General features: G+C 39.8%; 1 protein-coding gene across 4 annotated transcripts in view; it reads left to right on the forward strand.

The window, feature by feature from the left end:
* The window catches only part of trim33 (tripartite motif containing 33), a 51,939-nt gene that overhangs the window by 15,026 nt on the left and 11,611 nt on the right, over positions 1–25,302 (forward strand). For all 4 annotated transcript variants that reach the window (XM_015342247.2, XM_015342250.2, XM_015342248.2 and 1 more), the window contains exons 2-13: positions 1,493–1,611; positions 6,522–6,669; positions 10,969–11,101; positions 13,246–13,362; positions 13,452–13,566; positions 14,447–14,593; positions 15,149–15,266; positions 15,933–16,180; positions 20,459–20,620; positions 21,615–21,815; positions 22,542–22,677; positions 23,626–23,689. In XM_015342247.2, coding sequence (XP_015197733.2) covers positions 1,493–1,611; positions 6,522–6,669; positions 10,969–11,101; positions 13,246–13,362; positions 13,452–13,566; positions 14,447–14,593; positions 15,149–15,266; positions 15,933–16,180; positions 20,459–20,620; positions 21,615–21,815; positions 22,542–22,677; positions 23,626–23,689 — 1,708 coding nt within the window. The remainder of the gene's footprint in view (positions 1–1,492; positions 1,612–6,521; positions 6,670–10,968; positions 11,102–13,245; positions 13,363–13,451; positions 13,567–14,446; positions 14,594–15,148; positions 15,267–15,932; positions 16,181–20,458; positions 20,621–21,614; positions 21,816–22,541; positions 22,678–23,625; positions 23,690–25,302) is intronic.

The raw sequence follows: 25,302 nt of genomic DNA on the forward strand, positions 1-25,302 counted from the left end.
ACCGGTTTGTACAGGAAAGAGCTGGTTTGTGTTGCATACAGTCACCTTGCTGGGCTGAAGGGGGGCAGGGGGAGATTCTCACTGACCCCTCAACTGGAAAAATACACAGTTATTAGTTGACACAGTTTGCATGCCATGGCTAAGTACAAATGGGGAGAAAATAAGTGTCCTGTCAGTTCTTCTGTCCTTTAAGAGTTAAGATATTAATGCTTTCTGTGTGTAACAGGTAGTGCTCAGTGTACTATTGCTTACAGAGGCTCATGAGTTTAAAGAAACCTGTTACTGTGAATCATCACACAGCAAATCTGTTATTGCCACATTTAATGGCTTTTCTTTCTGTTCCGGTAATGCATCCATATATGTTCAGAATGGAAACTAGGTGTTGAATCCAGTCAGTTGTAGTATGTAATTAACATTAACTTACCAATTCAGGAGGCATTGAATTTCTTATCTGTAAATGTACATAAGTAGTTTGGTTTGGTTACCTAAATGTTTTTTTTTCTAGTTTGACAACCATGACAGTCTGTACACAGAGTGTTGTTTAATTATAAGTACATAATATACTATTAAAACCTTAAGGAAGGACAAAGTTTTGGACTTGCAATCAACATTGTTCATTTTTCTAAAGTTGTGAAAGTCAAGTCACCTTTTGTCTTCAAGATGTGTGAAAAGATAGGCTTGCATTTACACAAATGCTGTTAACTTTTGGCACCAGTTTCTGATATATAGCAATCAATCAATCAATTTTTTCTCTCAAGTCTATAATGTCAATTTTTTGTAACTACAGGGATGTTGACTGATCTGCTTTAAAAATCTAGTTAAGTCAGGTTCTGAATAAGATAGGACTGAAGCCAAAGTACCACTGAAAATGTAATGATGCAGTAGGGCTGGGCGAAATGACCTCAAATCAATGTCGCAACAGTTTCCCACATTTACCTCAATAACGAAAAATTAACTATATTTTTTGTGAAACCCTTGGAATTACATGATTACATGATATGCTGAAAGATCATGTTTTAAATATGCAGAACTATTAAACTTAGTAAATGTCAGGCACCACAGTTTGAGAAACATATTTTCTTGAGGGCGCAGCGCAACTCTTAAGGGCTTTAACGAGTCTTTTGAAACCACTATGCTCCACTGTAGTTATGTGAACCATGTCCTTCGCTGTGTAGTATTTAATGGCGTTAGTCGTCTCGTTGCATCTGCGGAAATCTTTTGCATATTGAGTGGCATTAGTGAATGTTTGTGTTGGAGACAGCTGTTTGGGGGAATCACTTCGGCCTTGATTTGTCATGTCTTTTTTGTCAGTATAGAAGTGCTATAAGTGAAAACTGTTATGTAAATATTGGTTAAAGTAGCTGCTGGGTATAGGGTGATTATGAGTTGGACTTATAGAGACATTTCTTATTAGTACCTACATTTTGGTAGGTTCTGCTTCTTTTTGACCCTTGAAGTGTGTGTAATGTTATCTCTGTTTCGTCTCTCCCAGTGAATGTGATGCGCTGCCCAGTTTGTCGACAGGAATATAAGCAGACAGACCTGGTGGATAATTACTTTGTGAAGGACAGCTCTGAGGTTTCCAACGGCTCAGATGAGAACTCAACACAGGTGAGTGGGCACTTCTGAATTGGGGAAACTGGGTTACTCTGTAAAGTGATTTCTTCATAAATTCCTGAGCACTGTGTTATTATCCATTATCCATTAGTCTTGCACTTTCACTGCTTGTAATACAGTGTTTCTGCTGTCCAGCCAAGGGCCTGAGGAGTTTGTGTTTCATGAGGACTGGACTTTTTGCCTTTGAGACTTTAATTGTAGCATCAGTATTGTTGCAAGTTGGGGGAGAGGCATAGACAATTGAAATAAGAGGCTAAAATTTCAGATATAAAATCTGTGCATCAAATTGTAAAACTTTATAACTATCTTTCTAGTATCTGAGAATATTGAGTGCTAAGGTGTATTATCTCTTTGTTCTGGGCACAATGGTGTTTATACTAGGAATTGAGTACCTGAGCCAAGCCTTCAACAGAACCGGTTAAAAAAAAATTAACACTATAAATGAGGCACAAGTACGAGATCCTGCACAGGACAAATCTCCCTAAAAGAATGCTAACCAAAACCATTTTCCCTATACCTAATAAAAACCTGGGAGATGCTCCAAAAAGGAAATAAATATCCCCACCACAATATCGATCTCTTTTCTAAACTTCAGAGATTACTCAGAATAACTTGGTGAATTTGTGAGATCTGTCATGAAAAGGTAGAAACACAAATAGGTAGCTGTATCAGCATGCGTAGACTGAAAAGGAATAGGTAAAGGTTTATAGGCTTCCACATCTTCATTTCAGCATAAAATAGAACGTCTAAAATGCACAATGAGTTTCAAACTAAAACGCATGAAAAGAAGTTTAATTCCCAGGCATGTATTTAAAGTCTTAAAGTGAATTTATATCACAGTCTGTTTTAATCAAGATGTCTTTATCAAGAGAGTACATACCACCATCCTAAGTCTACAAGCATGAGAATTCCTTTTGGCTTAACTTATTTAGTAGTAGGTGACTGAGCCAAGATAAGTGCCATTTGTTTGCTGGAAGCCAGGGTATTCTGTTCAATACATGGCTAGGTATCTTAAGAACAATTTTTATGACTCTGGTGTTGGTGGAAAAATGTGAGTGTTTGCACTCTCAGTGCACTACTCAAGGCCCTCAAGGAACTCAAGGTTCAGAAACCCTTTATCATAGTCTATAGTTTTGAGGTGTTTCCTTTGCTGCAGTTGAGATAAGAGGTCAAAGGGTGTTTCTCATGGTATACGTAATTTCAGGTGTTTGCATGTTCTCCTGGTGTCTGCCTGGGTTTCCTCCCACAGTCCACAGACATGTTGGTAGGCTAACTGACTTCCTGGAAAATTGGTACTGGTATGTGTGTGCCCTGTGATGGACTGGTGTCCAGTCCAGGGTGTATCCTGCCTTGAGCACGTTGTTTGCTGGAATAGGCTCTAGCTCCCCCATAACCCTGTATTGGACAACATAACATAACATCACTTTATTAGTCTATACAATTTCTTGCATTAAGAATTTCTTTTTGCACACCCCAACTTGCTCTCCATGAGACAAACACACAGGGAGAGAGAAGCCTGGGGTCAGAGCGCAGGGTCAGCCATTGTACAGCGCCCCTGGAGCGGCTGGGGTTACGGGTTAAGCCTTGCTCAGGGGCCCAACGGAGTAGGATTCCTCAGCCAGCTGTGGGATTTGAACTGGCAACCTTCCAGCCACAGGTGCAGATCCTTAGCTACAGAGCCACCACTCCGCCCACAGTTAGAAAATGGATGGATGAATAATGAGGGATACAAATTCAAGACCATAAATACAGTATACATACAGAGAAAAGGAAGATAGGAATGAGAATGAAACTGAGAGAAAGAATATTAACCCCTCTTGCTCAAAGCTTGTGTTCTGCAAGAGGGTCTTGTTCTATTCAGTTTCAGAGACCAGATTTTGGCTAAGTAATCTGAACATTACTGTGAACTTGCAGTCTTGTTTCCTGTGTTGCAGAATCTGCAAAAAAATCTCTGCTAGTTGGTAATTGATTTCTGGAATAGGAAGATTCCCCTTTGCTTTTGGCACTCTGTTGTAGAATGATGATAATTGCTTATACTTATATAGCGCTTTTCTGGACACTCCACTCAAAGTGCTTTACAGGTAATGGGGACTCCCCTCCATCACCACCAATGTCATCCACCTGGCTGATGCAATGGCAGCCATAGTGCGCCAGAACGCTCACCACACATCAGCAATCAGTGGGGAGGAGAGCAGAGTAATCAAGCCAATTCATAGATGTGGGTTATTAGGAGCCCATAATTGGCAAGGGCCAGGGGGTTACACCCCTACACTACCCTGGGATTTATAAAGACCCCAGAGAGTCAGGACCTCGGTTTTTAGTCTCATCCGAAGGATGGCCCCTGTTAACAGTTTAGTGTCCCCGTCACTATACTGGGGCATTAGGACCCACATGGACCGCAGGGTGTGTGCCCCCGCTGGCCCCACTGACCCCTCTTCCAGCAGCAACCTTTGGTTTTCCCAGGAGGTCTCCCATCCAGGTACTGACCAGGCTCGAACCTGCTGAGCTTCAGTGGGCTGCCAGGTGTGAGTTGCAGAGTGATATGGCTGCTGGCCATATGATGGATAAAGGTCTCTTTTGTATGCAGGTCTTTTATTCTTTTTGTCCTGTTAAGGTGTTGCTTTCATGTTTCTTGGCGATGGGGCTAGAATACTGGATTTTCTGGGTATGTAGGATGTACCTTCTGGAACACAGATTTGTACATTCAGTGTCATGAAACAGTGTTCGCCTGATTTCCTCTATTAGTGCAGATTTGTGACACTGAATGTTTTCAGGTCTTCAACCAAAGACTAATATTAAATAAAGGGAACCTGAGTGAACAAATAACACATTTTTTACTTATTTCATTTATTTAATAAACAGTTATCCAACACCAACTGACACTGTGAGAAAAAGTAATTGTATAGTTAAATCAACCCAATTAAAGGGATAATTTAGAGTCTGCTGTTTAAACACAGCCAGGCTTGATTACAGCCAGCCCTGCTCAATATAAACCTCACTTTATTTTGACTCTTACCATCAGAGTCAAGTTCCAGCACAAAGATTCAACAAGCACATTATGCCACGATCATAGGAAATTCCTGAAGAGATCAGCAAAAAGTTGCTCTGGGACTCCACCAAACCACAGTAAGACGTAATCTCCAAATGGAGAACATTTGGAACAGTAGTGAATCTTCTAAGGAGTGGCCGACCTGCCAAACTTTCTCCAAGGGCGCAGCGTAAAATCATCCAGGAAGTCACAAAGGATCCTAAAAAAACATCCAAAGTACTACAGGCTTTCTTGCCTCGGATAACAGCAGTGTTCATGACTCCACAATCAGAAAGAGACTGGACAAAATTGGGCTTCATGGCAGAGTAACAAGGTGGAAACCACTGCTAACCAAGAAGAACATAAGTGCTCGTCTCTCATTTGCCAAGAAGCACCTGGATGATCCCCAAGCCTTTTGGGAGAATGTTCTATGGACAGAAGAGTCAAAAGTGGAACTTTTTGGACGACATGGGTCCCATTATCTCTGGCTTAAAGCAAACGCAGCATTTCACAGCAAGAACATCATACAAGCAGTCTAACATGGTGGTGGTAGTGTGATGGTGTGGGGATGCTTTGCTGCCTCAGGACCTGGATGACTGGCCATAATTGAAAGAACCATAAATTCTGCTCTGTATCAAAATTCTTAAGGAGAATGTCCGGTCATCTGTCTGTGAGCTGACACGTAGTTGGGTCATGCAGCAAAACAATGATCCAAAACACAAAGCAAGTCAATATCAGAATGGCTGAAAAGCTAAATTCTGGAGTGGCCTAGTCAAAGTCCAGACCTAAACACAATATAGATGCTGTGGCAGGACCTGAAACATCAGTGTTTCTGAATCAAAGCAGTTCTCTGACGAAGAGTGAGCTGAAATTCCTCCACAGCCATGTGAAAGACTGATATTGAATTATAGGAAGCGTTTGGTTGCAGTTGCAGTGGTTGGGCGCAACCATTTAAGTATAGCAATTACTTTTTCACACATGGGATATGGGTGTCAGATAACTTTATTAAATAAATGAAATAATCAGAGTTAAAAGTATTATTTGTTCACTCAGGTTCCCTTATCTAATATAAGATTTTGTCTAAAGATCTGAAAACATCCAGTGTGACATTAAAATGCAGTAATAGCGGAAATCAGGAAATACTTTTTCACTGCACTGTATGTCTTTGTGCAGCTTTGTATAGTTATCTTTATTATTGTTAAAGCCTTGACCAAGTTTGAGTCTGATTTATTACTCTCTCACCAGAGCTTTGCCAGAGAATAAAACATGTTCTGAGCCTGCTAGTTTTAACTAAGAGTGTTTACAAAGGAGGGAAGGCCACTCAGACCATGTAGCTTGGTCCAGGCTCCCCCTCCCTTTGTGATAAGTGCCTCTTACTCTCTTGAATGTACTTTTGCCTAATGTTTTACTGTTTATCTTGTTGGCTTTTAAACCTTAGAGGATTTGGTGTACTTGGATCAAGTCCCCAGGTCCTGTCTCATCAAGATTAGAGATTCATTGTTTTTATTCTGTCGATCTTGGTGACCAATCCTGTTTTTTTGTATTTTTCTGCATGAGGTCTTAGTAATGCATTTTATAAGTATGTTTTAAAACTTTAATTATTAATGTGGTGCTTAAATAAAAATGCAGATTTGGTTTCTGCACATCATAAAGCAGCAAAGTGTAATACAGGAGTACAACTAGGCTATCAATAGTATAGTAAAATAAGGTTTCAGCTGTGCTCAATTTCTTGTTTTAACAATTTTTAAAAATACTTCAGAAGGATGGTCATGTGCCCTTTGTCCTGATGAGGACATTTAATACTTTGCGATCGCGATTGTCTGCTGTGGCATTTGTGTAAGCGAGTGAGTTCTACCCTCTTTTTGCTGTGGTGCAGGTGTGCACAAGCTGTGAAGACAACGCGACTGCAGTGGGCTTCTGTGTGGAGTGTGGCGAGTGGCTCTGCAAAACCTGCATTGAAGCTCACCAGAGAGTTAAGTTCACCAAGGACCACAAAATCAGGAAGAAGGAGGATGTCTCATCAGGTAGTTTCCTTTATAATGATAACAGCTCTGAACTTAATTTGAAAGCAAGCCTGAACATTAAATTTAAGGTAAAATATATTTTGAGGTGGTACAGTTTGAGATGCTTCCAGAGGAGCCTACAATACATGGAAATTGCGTGCTATACAAATCCCCAGATTGCTTCCCATACAGGAGGGGGCTCCCTTCTCCCTTCATTGAAAAGGGTGACAAGCAATAGCCAAACAGATGGAGAAGAGAGAAATTGCTTCACCAGCAGAACTAAGAAGGGAGAATTTAGCCGTGATGCCATGGGTTTAACACCCCCATCCTTACAAAAAGTGTCATGGCATCTCTTAATAGCCCAAGTAGCCCAGACCTGAGTAACTTTTCATCCAACAGCACAGCACCTCCTGTCGAACAGTCTCTTGTCATTACACTTGGGCGTTGCTTTCCAATATCAGGTCCTGTAAGAGTACCACCTACTGGTGTGAATATATTTGTGTAAGAGATAGGTAGGTAGAGGAAAAGTGCATTTTTTTATCTTGTTTACACAAGTAAGGGACAGAAACTGCTTCAGAGAAATGTGTATATGCATGTGATCATAGACCTTGGGGGGGTTTGAAGGCAACTGTCTAGTGTTTTGGCAAAGCATAGCAGCTGAATGCATGATGGGTGGTGTTCCAGCCTCCCACAGACCCCTGCAGGCTCTCGGAGTGTGTGTGTGTGAGACAGCTCTCCTGGGAGCACCGGCCTCTTCACTTCCAGCACGGCTGGTTGCCATGGAGATTTTGCAGCTCTACCAGCTGACATTTCTGATAAAATGCACTGATTTTTGTCTTATTTTCTGCTTTGCTTTTTCCCAGTTGCTCAGCAATATCAAAAATGCGCTGCACTTTTCTTTCACTATTAAGGCACAGTTTCTAAAGACTCAAGGTGTTTCATTAGGATAGTATACTTGAAACTCTCAAGCATAAGTTCATTCGGCAGTACATTCTGTTAGTGGTTGTGAACAATGAGAAGATGATGGACTATCCAGAAGTATGGATAGTCTAAAAAGCACTGAACAGGGTATAACATCCTATTCAATTCAGTTGCTTTCCCAACAAATCTCAAGCAGGTACAATTGGCTCAGGATGTGACCATGCAGGTAGTGGTTCAGATGCACTGTTCCATACCTGCGGGGCATTGATGCTGCAGTCACTGCAGAGAGGAATGGACATGCAGTCAAATTCCCGTGATGCCGTCAAGCTTTCCGGCTAATTGACACCCTCAGTGTACATTCACTTAGTTACTATCTTGCCAAAATATACTCAGGTATGAAGAAATATTTACTTGCAAAATACCATTAATTTGCAGTACAGGGCGGGCAGCTCTCTACAGACATACCTGCTTGGTGACCTAGTAGCATCATCGTATATTGTAGGTAACTTAATTCTTTACGCTGTCTTAACTATGACTGCCTGAAATGAATTAGCATTCGGTGAGGCCGTCTGCAGCTCCCTGTGCAGACGTGCTTGCTGTAGCTTCGATATTTTCACATGGTAGTAGATGCTGAGGGAAAGCAGGAAAGCTTAGCAGCAGGTGGTTCACAGGAATCCGGTTGTGTCCTCACCCCCTGGGTTGCAAGTTATTGTTAGCTAGGATGATGGATAGTAGCAAATGAATGAAGTGGTGGCAAAACAAAAGAATTACAGCGTCGGCTGTTGGTTATTTCGTTGTTTCTGTACTTTTGTTCTTACTTCTAAATTCACGTCCGTGTAAGTTACCACTTGTCCTCTGGTTTGTGTTCTGTTCTTTAGTGTTGCTGAAGTATTTCTTTTTACTTTTTCTGAAAACATCCATTGGATTGACTTTATTGCTTTTGAAGATTTTAAATTCAGCGTTCCCTTGCTTTAACAGAATAATGGGTGGAATGGTGCCCGTTATTGCTGTGTGTACATTAAATCACAAATAACTTTTTTCACCCCAAACACTATTTTATGAGAAATGTATATTATCCATATATGGATCTTTAGAATATTATTTTAGAAAGGGCAGTCAACAGAGTCAATGAAAATTGTTCCTGTGCTTTTATCATAAACATGCAAGCTCTTTATTTCATGTATCATAAAAATAACATTATTAAAGCATACTAAACACAAACACCCAATTGACCTACAGTACCTGTGCATTTTTAACTTATTTGTGCAAATTCCACAATTTCTTATTTTACAGACAAAATTCCACTTTGGCAGAATTGGTCCCTTAAAGCAAAGTCTGTTAGACTGAGGGTATACTGTACTGGGATCAGGGCTCCTCGTAGATTTCTCTGTTCAAGCAAAAATGGTTCAGTTATTTTAGCCTGTCAGTATACAGTATTTCTTTAAGGCCCAGAATGTATCTGGTTACTCTTCTCTGGACTGATTCCAGAGCAGCAAATCTTTATAATATGGTGGACAAAATATTCGACTTGGATTTTACTAGTGCATTGTAAATTAACACCCCTTTGATAGAAATTCTAAGCTTTTTACTATAGATCTTATTATTTTATTTGCATTTATTAAACATGCTACCATCTGCATTGGTAGTGCCAGATTAGGAAATACTTTTATTAAGCCTTATTGTGTCCTGAAAATGTCAATGTTTATTATTTTTTTTCCCACCAAGCCTACAGTGATTTTTATCTGAATTAAACAAATATGACCATAATCTGGATTATCACCCATCAGTAAACAAGTACTTGTGCAATACTATTGTGAAAGTTACTCTGTCTGTCCCCTCCTCTCCCCCAGTTTTTGTTCTCCCGCTACATTACCTTTGCTTACTGCCCTGTCTTTCTCACACCTCAAGAAGGCTCCACGGCCGAAACGTTGTGTTTTCTTTCTTCTCTTTTCAGCATGGAATAAACCTTTTACTTGTTCCTTTGCATGCTGACGCAGCTACCCACCTGAACTGAAATTGATGAAATTTGCAAAGCTCGTGGGAAAGCTAAGGTTGCTGCTGGTTAGTGGGGCTATTAGGGGGGCATTCACCCCCATATACCCTGCGCTCCTAATGTACCAGTTTAGTGACGGGAACCCTAGACTGTAAAAAGGCCCCATCCTTTGGATGCGATTTAAAGGTCCTGATTCTCTGTGGTCATTCAAAATCCCAGGGCATTTCTTGAAAAGAGTAGGGGTGTTTCCTGGTATCCTGGCCAAATTTCCCACTGGCTTTTACCAGTCATGGCCTTCTTATAATCCCCACCTATGGCTTCATCACTGTTCTCCTCCCCACTGATAGCTGGTGTGTGGTGAGGGTACTGGTGCGCTAAGCCTGCTGTTGCGTCATCCAGGTGGTGTTGCATGTATTGGTGGTGGTGGAGGAGAGTCCCCTTTACCTCTAAAGTGCTTTAAATGGAGTGTATATAAGTGTAAGCCATTATAAATTATAATTATTAACCAGTATTCCTCAGCCTAGTCAATTTTGTCATAACCTGTAACCATAACATATGATAACCTCCTTTTCAAGAATTGCGGAATGTTTGATTCATTCAGGACTGTGACTTTTCCATCTTGCTGGGGTTTTCAAAGATGTTTTTTTAAGATTAAAGAGGAACTGCAGTCTAAATTTCTCAGACCGGTTAATAAATCTCAGTAACAAATTTAATTCATTGCCGGTATCAGAAAATGTGACTAGTTCCGAATTAAGTACAACATCATGCACTGTTGTAAGTTTGCTGTGACAAGCTCCTGGTCTTGCCGTGGGCAAGAGCGAGAATTTCCTTGAATTGTGACGTGATGCAGCCCCTTCCTGCTCACTAGTCAATGTAATGACTCATGTAATGCGGCGTATGAGCAAACAAGTACAAGGCTGTGCAGCAGACATTTAACTGCAGATATGTTCCAACATGGTCTGCATGCAAAGTTAACAAGTGATTAGTTTTTGTCACCAAAACAGTCTCAATCAAGAGCAATATTTCTTTTGAATTAAAAGTGTTCACAAGCCTGCCTGTTTAGAATATAATAAGGCTGCTTCATGTCACTGGACGTTTTGCCGCCTTGTTCTGAATCACAGAATGTGGTGCTGCTCTTACCTGGAAATTTTAGTCTATTTTGTGATGTAATTTTACAAGTCACTGTTTACATTTTACTTCTTGTGGTTTGAAATACTCATCAGCACCTTTCTCTTTAAACTTGTTTCCTCTTTGTTAGGTGAATGCTGAAATGTGTCCCACCATTGGTTAAGAGTTATTGAGAGTTATTTATAGTGTGTAATGAAGAGCCCAATGCGATGCTGAATCTAGACTTGTCACATTGTGCTATACTCTGTTGCTCCTAACGTTGAGTTGTCTTCCTGCAGAGTCTGTGGGGACCTCTGGCCAGCGGCCTGTCTTCTGCCCAGTGCACAAGCAAGAGGCACTGAAGCTGTTCTGTGAGACATGCGACAGACTGACCTGCAGGGACTGCCAGCTACTGGAACACAAAGAGCACAGGTATGACTGTATCAGGTGGCCTGTAAAGTCCAACACAGAAACAGTGTGCTAGATTATTTACAAGCCTTTACATATTTTCTGAACAAAAGGAGAATAGAACACAATATAAGGAATGGTGAGATTACTGAAGACCTCAATTTTATTCTTAATATTTGCATGGGCAATGTGTGAGTTGGTCCAAAATGTATAACCGCAGACAAATAAGGGTTGCTAAGTGTTGGAGCAGCAAAAAAAAACCCTATCATCGTTTGCAATCCAAAATACGTTTTTTTTTGTACAAGATCAAGAACTTTCTAGAGCCGATTTCCAAATCACCTCCTTGGTAAAAAGTGTTTTGTAAAAGAAGAATCTTTAATGGGACATAACATGCACATGCAGAAGATGCATTAACTGATCTCAGAACTGCGCATCACGTTATGGGCATATTGTTTCATCTTATTCTTTTCCAAGGGAAGACCTGGTGGGTTCAGAAATTTTGCCTTTGTGATGTGCATATAGGCAGTCAGAGGGCTTACATTTTGATGTTCATTTGTAGCTGAGTGTACCCAAGGGGGTCAGGGAAGAGATGCAGCCCAGGAAGATGGGAATGGGGCTAAAAGTGAACACATCCTGGGTCAGCCAGTAGAGGAGCAGGAGGACAAGCGAGGATGTAGGCAAGCACTGGAAACGACAGACTGGAAGGAGGAAGTAGGGGGTGAGAAATAGGGGGTCTTTAATTTGAGGAAGCACAGAGAGGCAATGGAGTGTGTCAAGTAATTGGTTAGTGCTTATTCACTAAACTGCTTCACTAAAATTTATTCTTGTATGTGGCCAAGGTGTTACTTTCAGAAGAATGCAGAGAAAACGCAGATCATTTTCAGAATGAGCCTGCACTCGGTTTATGATTAATGTGGGGGATAAACTAATAGCATTGCAGTCAGCACCCCTGAGGACACCCCACTATTGCAAACCATAGCATTAAACATGCCCCCCATCCCATGAAGCTCTCCATATCATACTAGAGTACCCAATAGAGTAAAGCCGGTGTCCTTGTGTTCCTTCGTCTGATGGCTGAATGCTCAGCTACTGTACAGTGCAGCAGTTCAAACAGCCAGAACGAGCACTGTTGGGCTATGTTGCCTGTGCCAGCCTTGAGGTCTGATCATTTTTTCTTTTGTACAAAGCCCTTTTATATCTTTAGATCTTTAAGGTGAATTATGCTCAGTTTCTTTTTCCTCTCCCAAGGATGAGAGAGATGATTATGGATTACTGTACTATCATTTCATTTATGTTACCTTATTTGTGTGTGTTCCACAGTGGTGTCTACTTAATTTCACCTCGCCCTCATGGGATGAGATTGAGTATATGTAGCTAGGGATGGTAGGTACCAGTCTTCTGCTCCCAGATCACCACATGTGACTACTTAAGGCCTTCCCTATGCCCCAGGACAAACCAAAAAAGGTGCTCCACATTTAACAAAAGCAAGTCATGAAAAGTGACATGGATCTGCATGATTTTCTACACTGTTATAAATAATGTTGTAGAGCCAGTTCCCTCTGGCCTATCCACTGTGACATACAGAAGATATTATGAAGAAAGGAGCTTAAGCAAAGGATAGTTGTCTGTCAGCTCTTCTGTCCATTTTTATTGGTCAGTTTAAAGTGGACGTTTTTCTCTATAGAGTTTTACTAGAAAACATTATGCACATTCCTGAAACATGCATTTTCAGTTTATAAGTAATTTTAAAATGCTGCATGTAGTTTCCAAAAAGGATGCCAGATGTTTCATTCTTACCTGGCTTTACTGTTGTGCTTTGAAATAAACACTCCTTTCACCTTGCAGTCTTTCCTCAAGTGTTTTGTCTATCTGCATTTTATTGAATTTATTTTTTAGGTTCAGTGGTCATTCAAATTTGATATTAATATGATGGGAGTGCTGTAGGCTTTATACTAATGACTATAGTAGTAATCCCATTGAGAAAGCACAGAATCCAGAACACACTCCCCAACAGCTCCCATAAGCACCAAATCAGAGGGAGCTGGGGGAGTGACATTTCTGATGTGAAAATAAACTCGCGCTAGTGAGCAAACTGTTCAACCCTAATTTGGCATTTGCTTTGTTACTCTGCTTGGATTGTGCAAAACCCACACCTGATTTCCTTGTAGGTACCAGTTTTTAGAAGAGGCATTCCAGAACCAAAAGGGGATAATCGAGACCTTCATGGCCAAGCTCCAAGAAAAGAAGAATTATGTGCAGTACTCGGCCTCTCAGGTTCAGAGCAGGTAACAGGAAGTTTCTTTTGCTTCATTTTTTTTGGTGTAGATGTTGTAATAGGCAAGTGCGCTTAGATCTGTTGTCACCTTGTCTTTAGGATTAAAGAAGTGAATGAGACGCACAGGAAGGTGGAACATGAAATCAAAGTTGCTGTATTCACGTTAATTAATGAAATCAACAAAAAAGGAAAATCATTGCTACAGCAATTGGAGGTACGTACCAAGGCATTAAATACTGCTTATAGTAATTAGTTTATCTGATGTCTTTTTCCATACTGATCTGCTTATAGCGACTAAGGGGGTTAAGTGTGGTCTCAACAGCTGTTGCTTCCTGGCTGGATCTCAGGAGAGCTGCAGGATACCTGACATCTTGTTTGGGTGCCTGTTACCTGTGCTTATATATCACTACATAAGTTGAGTTTTGCTTCTCACAGAATTCTTCAGGCCTACACAATCTGCTGGTACTCTGAGGTCTGAGGTGAAAAGGTATATAAAAGATGTTGGCCATTGTATAAGGCTGTTCTCTATAAAGACCACTCCTGCTCTAGAGCACACACAACTAAAAATGTTTTTAGGACTGTGTGAATATTTCTAGGGCATGCACATGGTTAAACTGTATGTTCTTTCAAGCATCTATTACTGGTTAAATAACACCTTTGTCGAAGATAAATCAGTTTAGGAGTTGATAATGGTCATTTGGTATCTTTTTTTATTGAGCAAAACAATCCAGTGTTACAAGGTGTGATGAGCTTTGACTGAGCTGAATGGTCTGTTCTGTTTTTCTTATGTTACTTTTGTTCAATATTTGGCAAGGAATTGTCATCTATATTGCCTGACTCATTTCAATAATAGTAAAGTGTAATAGTAAACTTCACATCTGACAGATATCGACAACTACAGGAATCATTAAAACAATGTTATCTGTTTTGGAGTGTGTTGTATGCCGGTCATTGCCATCTCTTTCAGCTAAGTGAGGCAGTAAGAGTTTCTGGTTGGGAATCCTGTTTGTGCACCAACCAACTTCTGTGTAAGTCTTGGCACACAGAAGCAGTGACTCACGCCTCTCACCTGCTGTCTCTCTCCCCACTCGCAGAGTGTGACGAAGGAGCGCAATGTGAAGCTGATGCACCAGCAGCGTGACATCAACAGCCTAGCCCAGCAGATCATGCACGTTCTCAACTTTGCCAACTGGGCAATCGGCAGTGGGAGCAGCACTGCTCTGCTCTACAGCAAAAGACTAGTAAGGGTCATCTCACATTGTTCCAGGCAATGCAGCCTGATGACGTTAATGTTAGTTGTCTTATCTTTACTTAGGACTCTGAAGCTGCCCATAAGCTTGAAAGTGGGGTGAAAGATAGAACAGTATATTATTACTGCATGTGACGTCACAGATTTTTTTTTTTAAGTACAGATTAAATAATTTTGATCTTGTGGCCAATTGAAAACGCACACCTGCTACTTGTAGCAGTTTTCGGTTTTGCCCACGGCTTTTTAAATGCTGTTTTGTAGAAAGCCAGAAACCAGCCACCATGTACTGGGCTTATAGTTTGTAATTGTGGTCATTTCAGACTTTTGCTACTCATTGTTCTTACGTTTCAGATACCAAAGATATACTGGAGATGTGAAAGTGCTAACATGATTTGTGCTGCTGATAGGGTTGTGCAGATTTATATTTTTCCCCCACTCTGTTGCTATGGATGAATACAATAGGCTGCCCTAATTTCTCCACCGTTATTAACTGAGGTTATGGACTGTGAAACTGGAAAGCATGTCAGGACTTCTTCTTGCCTCCTAGATAACATTCCAGCTGAGGCACATCCTAAAGGCACGATGTGATCCGGTGCCTCCAGCCAATGGGGCTGTGCGCTTCTTCTGTGACCCCACCTTCTGGGCCAAGAATGTCGTAAACCTGGGTGAGTCCTCGCTTACTGTAGCTCCCTGGAGCCAGTGTTGCCCTTGACAAGTTTCACTTCTGTGGTGTATTTTTTAATATCAGAATTAAACTGTATAGTACCATGCTTCTATAGCCAATACAAAACAATACTGGCTATAAAAACATTAGCACCTCCCACAACAGAGGTATTTGTCTTATTTATACAAACCGTCACTGCCTAACTCCTCCAGCTTAATCAAAAGTGCACAAAATAGCAGATGCTTGTGGTACAACTTGTGCTTCGTAATCTTTTGCAATCGTAGTTCTTCAAGTCAAGAATACTCATTTTAAAATGATTGACCCCTGATACCCTCAATAGGTTGCGGTTTTGAAGAAAATTTATTTCCACACCATTTTTCTTTGGTTTTCTTTATTTTTGGACTCCCTGAATACCTTATTACTTGAATACCATGTTACCATGTGGTACGTTTACTTGCATGTGATTACATGTTCCTAAAGAAACAACCATAAGTGTACAAAACTGGTGTGATTTATAACCCATTAGGATTTCTTTAGAAGCTGCTTTATATGGAAGCATTTGTAAATTCCATATTATCTTTGTGTATACATTTTTTCTGGTGCGTTCACAAGGCACCAGCATGCGATATTAACAATGAGAGTTCCTAATTGCTGCTGTTTATTTTAGGTAACCTAGTGGTGGAGAACAAGGCCCCTGTTGTCCACCCTCCCAACATGGTGGTGGGGCAGGTGCCCAATGTGCCGAACCATGCGGGCAAGCACCCAGGCCAGATCAACCTGGCACAGCTGCGGCTCCAGCACATGCAGCAGGCAGCCTATGCGCAAAAACAGCAGCAGATACAGCAACAGATGCGCATGGCTCCCCAGGTTTCCCAGCATTCACGGCAAGGGGGGCCCCAAATGGTCCAGCAGCAGGTCAGTTTTGCCCCTTTCTATCCCATTTATTGCATTGAATAAAGACCTATACATTTCCGATAATTTTTTTTTAGATTTTCTGTTTTTTGAAATTGAAATTTTTATCAGACAAGACACTTGAGTTAAGTTGTCTTGGCCAGAATGAGTGGTCGGTGATGGGTCGTAACTGACAGTTGCTGTTGAAGCAGAGTGTGAAAGTAATAACGTGCTTTATTTCATTTAAGTTTAAAAGTTGAATTCCATTTATCCACTTGGTAACACGACCCTATACCTCAAGGCACAGGTTATCCCATTAAAACGGATGAATTGGTTTCTGTTGTAATGAGTCTGTTCATGGGACGTGTAGAAAAGCTACTGGACTGGCTTTTAAGGGCCATAGCTGGACATCCTTATTATGGCCTTATGTAGCAAGATGTGTATTTTTTGTTATGCTGTGTCCCCTCAGTCTTGCCTTTGGCTGTTTTTAACTAACAAAGCACTGCTAATTACCAAGCAAAGCCTGAGCTGCTTTCACATCTCATTGCAGTGTGTAGCTCAATCGGGTTTTTACAGGTGATGCTGATCACTAACCTAGAACCAGCAAAACTAGCATTAGAAGGCTCCAAAGCCAAATCGTTTTTTTCTTTCTTCTCTTTTCAGCATGGAATAAACCTATTACTTGTTCCTTTGTAGCATTTTAGTCCTGCAGACTAAAGTTGTTGAATAGGTTGTTCCAGCTATTTTCAGTAGAATAAATATGCAAGTGATGTTCAAAACTTGCAACTGATTTTTAGTATTTTCTGGAATTTAAAATAACACCCGATACCCATTGTATTTTAAAGGGGGGTATGTGATGGTGAAAAGACACTAAACACTATTGAACACTACAAATTAATTCGCATTTGTAGTAGTGGTTGTGATGCATTTTAGTTAATGGTATTTGAGGCCAGCTTTTACATTTACATGGAAATATAAGCATATTTAAATCCAGTCTACCCTGCTGTGACAAATTAGTCTGGCTGCCCTTCTCTAAGTTGGTGTTCTGTAGAGATGCCTACTTGATGGGTCTTTGCTTCCAGTCCACTGAAATGAACAGGGTTTTACTGTGCTAGATGGGGATTAACACGTGTTGACAAGACTTTAGTAAGATGTTGATAAGACTTTTCAGTGCATCGTGGTGTATGATTGTCAAACAACCTAATTTCTCAACTGAATTGAAATTAATTTTTTTTATAATTAGTATACAGTTTTAAAATTGTTTATACAGTAGGTTATTGTTCTATTTAATTTAGGGAAAAAATGATGAAATTACAACATTTTGACTGTAATATACAATTTAGTAACACTAAATCAACTTTGTGCATGTTTATCTCACTAATTGAAACTAGATTGCGTTCTGTATCATTCAGATTGAGTCTGCAGAATAGTTATAAATTAACCAATACTTAAGATCCTAATTACATGTTGACTTTAAAGATTTATAATCGGTAATTTTGCCACCATCATGAAACTGAACACTGAAGAGCTGCCCTCTTCAGGCCATCTGCGTCAAAGAAACCCGTATACCCCAGTTGAGCAACGCATTCTTCCAGTTCTCATTAGTTCAATGAATCGCAGGCAGTCCAGTTTTGCTTTTGAGTAAAGAATTCTTGTCCAAAATTGACATATATACTTTACTGCAATTGTAGCCCCCATAAACCGCCGCTAGATTTGAATATCAAATCTACAAAGCCAGTGGGTACAAAAACACGGGAGTAAAAATGGAAAAGTGGGCTGAAGGGCGACATCAAGTGTTCAAACGGGAGGATAACGCAGCATTTTGAGATCTTGTTCTGTTGGCAACAGCACCTTAGGTTGGAGCATTCGTCAGGTATTTGTTATAGAAAGGGGTATTTTCAACGCGTGCTTTAGTCTGCCGTCTGTCCACAGGCTTCTTACAGGAACCTCTCTTCCACGTGATACTGAAAGCGAGTTGATTTTTTTTAAAGCTAAAGACTGGCTTTTTAGTCCTCCCCCAGGTTTTCGTCGCCTTTAATCTGTTGCGCATGTGCAGCAGTATGTAAACAGAAGAGGTACGAGAGTGGTGTCTTAGAAGAACATAAGGCCGAGCCTTATTTGTTTTTTATTTTCTGTGGCTTTACAGATTTGCAAATTAAGTGATTGGTATAGGGTATCGATTGTTTTATTTTCAGAGCAAAATCCTCTTATTTTCTAGTCCAAAATGTTTATTTATCTGCGTGATGTCGCGTATAGAAGACCAGAGCTGTGTGTAGATCGATCGTTGAAGGCCCCTTAGGATATTTGGATTTGAGAGAAAAAGTACTTGTCAGCCGAGCGACCTCTATTTTATTCGACGGCAGGCTGAATTTATATAACTTTGCAGCAACTAACTGCACGGAAGAATTCGCGAAAGAAGCAATACATTTCTTCGTACCAGGGCTGTGCAGGCTTCTTTGATGTAGATCGCCTGTAAAATCGCTGCAGATTTTTTACTCGGAGAGACTTAAGTCTTGTATAACCTTGAAGCTTTTGAAAGTTTTGGAAAAGAGCGCTTGCTAGTGTGATTAGATCATTGAGCATTATGCAACTCAGAAGGAATGAAAGACTGACTTGAAAATAGACTTTTAATCTCAATTGTTTAACTGAGGTTATGTTATCTCAATAAAACAATTGAAATTAAAAATTATGTAAAGTACAATTATGTAATCTCAATAAAATGTAATTTATTAGGTCTACTTTTCTTGAAATTACATACCCTACATAGTAAAGAAGTTTCACTTTTTATTCTGCTGATTGAATTTGAATGCGTCTGGACAGTACAATTTAAATGTGGAGAAGCTTTGCAATATAATATTGTTTACACGTTTTTTACATAGTGGTTAAACAAGAAAATACACTATTTTCCCCTACTGAAGGCACAAACATCACTGCAGATGCTTAACTGTGATAAGAATATTTGAGGATACATTATTTTTTGGGGTTATGTTTTACACATTGCAAGAACAAAACATTTGAATGAGGGAGTAAATTATGGACTTCATAAACCTACTTCTCAAATGGGTTAGAACTGCAGCAATTACGAATTTTGCCTAAACTCTGGAGTCACCAGGCATCACTGCACAGCATATTCTGCTCACCCAAAGTTATGAATCAACATAATATCTGTTGATATTATACATTAGAATTTTTTTGTTATAAGTGCAATGTTTTCTGAATTTATTTTACTACAGTATACTCCCATTTAAAAAGGCAATTAACTCACTGTAATCTTCAATAGGCATGTTTAATGAAACATTCCTTTTCTTCTGGATTAAGGATAGTTTTTGTGATTTTGTGGTAATGTTATGGTTGATTATTACATATGTGTTTTGGAACAGATATCAAGAGGGCTTGTGTGTTTTTGCTGGTTCATGAAAACCTGCAAACACTGCATAATTAATATGTGAGAAACAATCTGTGGGATTAATGCACACCACTAGTTGAGTGGCTGATGAGGGACATGCAGTGGCTGAACTAAGAGAAAAGCAGCTTGCTTTAATAGTTCTAACTGAAATAAGACTCAACCAACAGTTAAAGTAATCTAACACAAGCAACAAGTACTGAGATGATGATGATGATGATAATTGTTTACACTTAAATTGCACTTTTCTGGACACTCCACTCAAAGCGCTTTACAGGTAATGGGGACACCTCTCCTCCACTACCAATGTGCAGTATCCACCTGGATGATGCAACCACAGCCATAGTGTGCCAGAACGCTCACCAGACATCAGCTATCAGTGGGGAGGAGAGCAGAGTAATGAAGCCAATTCATAGATGAGGATTATTAGGATGCCATGATTGGTAAGAGCCAATGGGAAATTTGGCCAGGATTCTGGGGTTACACCCCTACTCTTTTCGAGAGATCTCTGAACTCTATAGATGTACTACTAATTGTTTGGCTGCTGGGGTCTAACTGATCCAGGATCTCTGTGGTAGAGATTAAAGGCCCATTAAAGAGTGATATGGATGGTGAATGTGTTGACACGGACATGCTTCATTAATTTTACTTTCTGCACTCGTTTTTATTTGGTTCTTTGCTAATAGAGATCAGAAGGAGTAGACCAGCCATGGAGTAGAGCTGACAGGTGTAGATGTTTCTCATTATTTGTACACATGGGAGTTTTTCTACGTACTGTGCAAGGTAGATTCTGTCCGAAACCTGAGTGAACAAGTGCTTTTTGTTGATTGTTGCTATTTTTTATGTAACTGTAGATCTGGTTTTTGATCAATTGATGTACCATTTTTGTTTCCACACAGCCTCCACGGTTGATAAGTATGCAGTCCATGCGTGGTGGGATGAACGGCACTGCCTACCAGGCACACCAAATGAGGATGGCACAGAGTCAGAACCGTATGCCAGGCATCCCTAGGCACAATGGGCAGCAGTACCCCATGATGCAGCCACAGCTTCAGAGACAGGTGGAGTGAGCTTGAATTTTAACGTTTTTCTCCTCTACAACAGCTCTATAGTACCCAATTAAAATAACAAATTGGGTGTGGAATGAAAAAAAATACTCCTGGCTTTTTTTCGTATTTTTTGGTTAGAATCAGCATTAATGAGTGTACATCAAACCACAATAAAAGTGAAATCTAAACAGTAATTTGTCAAACCTCCAATTTACATCACAGAATAAACCAAATTTTCAGGAATGCGCAGCACCGTGTTCTGCGAATCGGAGCAAGGCAACAAAACTTGCTGTGACCTTGCAGCCTTATCATATTATCACAAGTAAACAGACTTGTGAATACAGCTCTTTTAATCTAATAGAAATATTACTTTGGATTTCAAGATGATTTTCCTGACAAATACTTTAACTCTGCATGCAAATCACGTTAGAATATTTCTGTGGTTAGATGTCTGCGGCACAACCTGTATTTATTTGATCCTCACGTTATATTAGTCATTAAGGTGACGACTTAGCAGGAAAGGCTGCTTCACATTGCAATTCATGGTTACTCGGATATGAGCTTTCGAGAACGTAGCGACTTGCAGTACTTTCACAACATTCATGATTTTGTGCTTAATTTGAAATTCGGCATTGTTTTTCTATAAAGTCACGATTTTATTTAATTACTGAGATTTAATAACTGATCTGAGAAATTGGGACTGCAGTTCCTCTTTAATCAGGTGTTGGGTTACCAGATGCCTACATGTTCTACCCGATGAGGCTATCTCTTTGCAGCCTTTCAGGCATTTTTCTTATACATTTCAGACCCCTTTCTTGTGAATAGCTATATTCTTGCAATGCATCGTTAAAATTGTGAACAGGTTTTTCTTCTTTTAAAGTGTAAGTAAACTTTTGGTTTAATTCATTCTAATGTTTCGTTAGCAATGATATCTTGGCAGTAGACACTAATTGCTTCCATTTAAACAGAAGACCTTTCTGACAGTCCATCTTTTCTCCTTTCCCAGCACTCTAATCCAGGTCATGCTGGCCCTTTCCCTGTGGCTTCAATCCATAACAGTGCAGCCAATCCAACCAGCCCTACCACAGGCAGCATGGCAAGTGCCAACCGCGGTCCCACCAGCCCCTCTGTCACCTCCATCGAGCTTATCCCCTCAGTGACGAATCCAGAAAACCTGCCCTGTCTGCCGGACATCCCTCCTATACAGGTCAGTGCAACAGGGCTTTTAACCTGTCTGGCACATCTGTAACATTTGACTGAGAGGTCCTCTTCGCAACCTGTTGCTCCCACCTAAGACTCCATTTTGGAGCTCACTGCTCATCAAAGTATTTAATATTAAAATGTACATCCAACCCACTGTAGTCTTCGTCAGAACTCTTCATTGAGTACCATTGAGTGTCCTTTTATTGATTTTAGTTCACAGTGGTGCCCACTCACTATCCCATTTCTCATGAAGATCAGGACACTTTCCACGAGGAAGAATTCCCAACATTATTAAATAAGTCTTTGTATAAAAGAAGGCCTTCTGTCTTCTTGAAAATACCTAAGTCCTTTGCATTCGAGTGTGTTGGTGTTGTATTGAGCTTGAAGTGATGGTTTAAGCTGGCAAATGATTCAGATCATTGTCCTGTTGAAAGAGCAATTTCCTCCTCAGTTTGAGCTTTTTGGCAGAGGGTAGCAGGTTCTTCTCCAGGATTTGTCTGTAATGTGCACCATTCATCTTCCCATCAATCCTGCTGAGATTGCCAGTCCCTGCCACTGAAAAGCATCAACATTACCTGGCTGGTGTGCGGTGTTTTATTTCCTCTATACATATTGCATAGCATTCAGGCCAAAAAGTTCCACTTTTAGATCATATCTGGTCTGTAAATATTAGGTTTCATTTGACTTTTTCTTTATCCTTTTTTTTAAAAAGTTCACCTTTTTCTTGCAGCTGGAAGATGCTGGATCAAGTACACTTGATAATCTGCTAAGCAGATACATCTCTGCGTCCCACCATCTTCCCCTTGGCCCGTCTGGAAGTATGAACCCCTCCCCAGTCCCATCTTCGCTGTCCCCTGGATCCACAGGTAGGATTACCACTTCCCTGCCCTTGCCTACAGTGTGTGTGCTCCCTTTGCCCTGAGAGAGCAGCTCACACCTCTTGTTTGACTTCCATATCGGTCATGATTCAATTCAAATCCTAAGCAGGATGCCACTGTTATGTCCTTCCGCAAGAAAGTTCACATTTCAAACTTCAATTTAATGAGGCATTATAAATTTATGAATTTGCTGGCTTGCAAGCAAGTTTATAGGCATTGGGGAATAAGTGATATGTTACTGAATCTTTATTTTAGCAGTTAAAGCTGTGACATTTCTGGCCTATTTTTGACAGTGCCTATTGTAGTTCTCACGGATGCATAAAGGACAAAAGTTCCTAAAGATTCAGAAGTGGTCCACAGTCATTGAACAGAATTTTCTCCTTTTGTAAAAATGCCCTTTCTCTGGATTTATTTTCAGCTGTTTCTACTCATACATTGGTTTAATCATTTAATAATTGATTCAGCCTTCATTAGTGTCAAATACCATGTAGCCCTTTTGTGTTTTTGGATACAAAATACACACATTCTATTCACATAAACTATCTAAAGTAGCTTTATTTTAATGTAAATTTAGATGTAATGTACATGTGCATTTTCGTAATTTAGAGAATTAGGAAAATAACTTGACAGAACTTCACAAAAAACGTTTTGCATATTCTGAGCACATATGGCCTTTTTTCTCCCTTTTGAAAATGGGGAAGCAAGCAGTAAATAGGCTAAATATGAAGATTTCCATTTGTAGGAGAGATTGTTTCGAACACTGAAAGATTGTTTGAGAATGTAAATAAAACCCGATGTGTTCAGAATTTTTAAGGATTAGCAGAGTTTTAAGGTTCTGCTTTATCCTTTGTTAAAGCACTAATAGCTAAACACTCTAATTCACTATTTATTAAGTTTGAGATTTTTTTTCATTCATCTGTGTATTGTCTTATGCAGGTATTTCAAATTCACACACACCTGTACGACCCTCAAGCACATCCAGCACTGGGAGTCGAGGAAGGTTAGTTTTAATATCGCCTTTTATGTTGAGACCAAGACCGTAGGTAGAATATAAGGTTCCGTTTTCATGTTTGCTTGCTGGTAGTAGAGCATGATCTCAGTTTGAGAAGTTCCGCCTTTCTTCATATTGTTCTTCATATAAAGAACAAAGTTTCAGTTGATACTCCGAGACAGTGTTGCACTCTGACCTGTTCAGTTATTTGTCTTGCATTTTGTCCACTTTTGATATTGCCCTTTCTGTACTTTATCAGGACTGCTAGTGTAATGTTTGTAGTGTAGTGTAGTAATGCAGTTTTTTACTGGGAGGTGGGGGTTAGCTTTGTGTTTTTTCCAGTGGCAAGTCCTACATCTATATGAAAAATTCACTGGTAGCCTTTCTGATTTCTCCAGCCATAAGGTACATCACTATTTAAACTGCAGAAATTGTTGAATAAAAAGCCAGCATCTTTCATAGGTCTGTCATAAAATATTATCTGAGATGTAGTCAAAGACTGCATTTAATCTGGCTCATGGGAGATTTAGCAGTGTTTTAAAGGCTTATCTTTTAAGAACATTTAAGTTTATATGAGAAGGAAGCAACTGGGGTCATCTTGTTCATCCAGTCGTGTAGATGGATGATAGTAGCTTATGAATAATAAACCTTTCCTTAAGTGATCCTATTGAATAACCATTTTATCCACTTATTTCTTAAAGTTAGTTGGTCATTTTATAATTTATTGTGACGCATTTGTGTTGACACATCAACCCTGGTTTGTTCCCAATGTTGATGGTTTTCATTTGTTGGGTCAAAGGATAGAGGAGATTAGAGTCATGAGTAATTCATATGATAGTCAGGAAAATAGTTAGTTCCATGCTTCCTTGTACCTTCATGTTTCCACATCCTGTTTTGCAATACTCTGTGAAATTTTGCTCCTAGAGAATGTAGAATGTCGATAGGCCTGTCTCAAGAACATTTTGAACTCCATCACTATTGAGCAACTCGAGCATGGTGCTAAATGCTCTTTACCAGTTGCATCTGTAAAGCATTTCAAACCAGATTACGTGCTGTTGTCATAAGTACGGCTTAATATGTTTACAGTAGACTAAATCTACTCATACCCTTGATGAACTGAGTTGATTTAGAAAACAATATAGATGTACATTAATGGTTTTTAACATTGAGTTAAAATGTGATGTATGGCATACCTAAAATAAAGGTAGCATAAAAATAAGAATACAATTGAAATGTAAATTTGGAAAATACTCTAAATTCACATCTTTTGTTAGTCATTTGCAAAGTCTCAAAGTTTTCTTGATTGCCATTGGGTATTAAAGGAGCACAAAATACTCAATATATAATGTATATAATGGCTTCAGTGAAAGCTACAAATAATCCATTAGACTTTCCCTTTTGGGTCTGGTGTCCTCTGGGAACTTCAAGGCTAGCGGGATGGTTGCTACCCCATCAGTCAAAAGACAGTTTTACCAAATCATGTTGTCTGATAAGTGGATAAATTGCCAAAGAAGGTAATTCCTCATTCCTTTTGTAGAAAAAATTAGTGCTACAAGATCTGCATCGCGCAGAATTAGTTATAACAAACTTTGATGGAAATGCGTTGTGGGGGAATAAAGACA

This window comes from Lepisosteus oculatus, chromosome 5, assembly GCF_040954835.1.
Source record: "Lepisosteus oculatus isolate fLepOcu1 chromosome 5, fLepOcu1.hap2, whole genome shotgun sequence".
Taxonomy (NCBI): domain Eukaryota; kingdom Metazoa; phylum Chordata; class Actinopteri; order Semionotiformes; family Lepisosteidae; genus Lepisosteus; species Lepisosteus oculatus.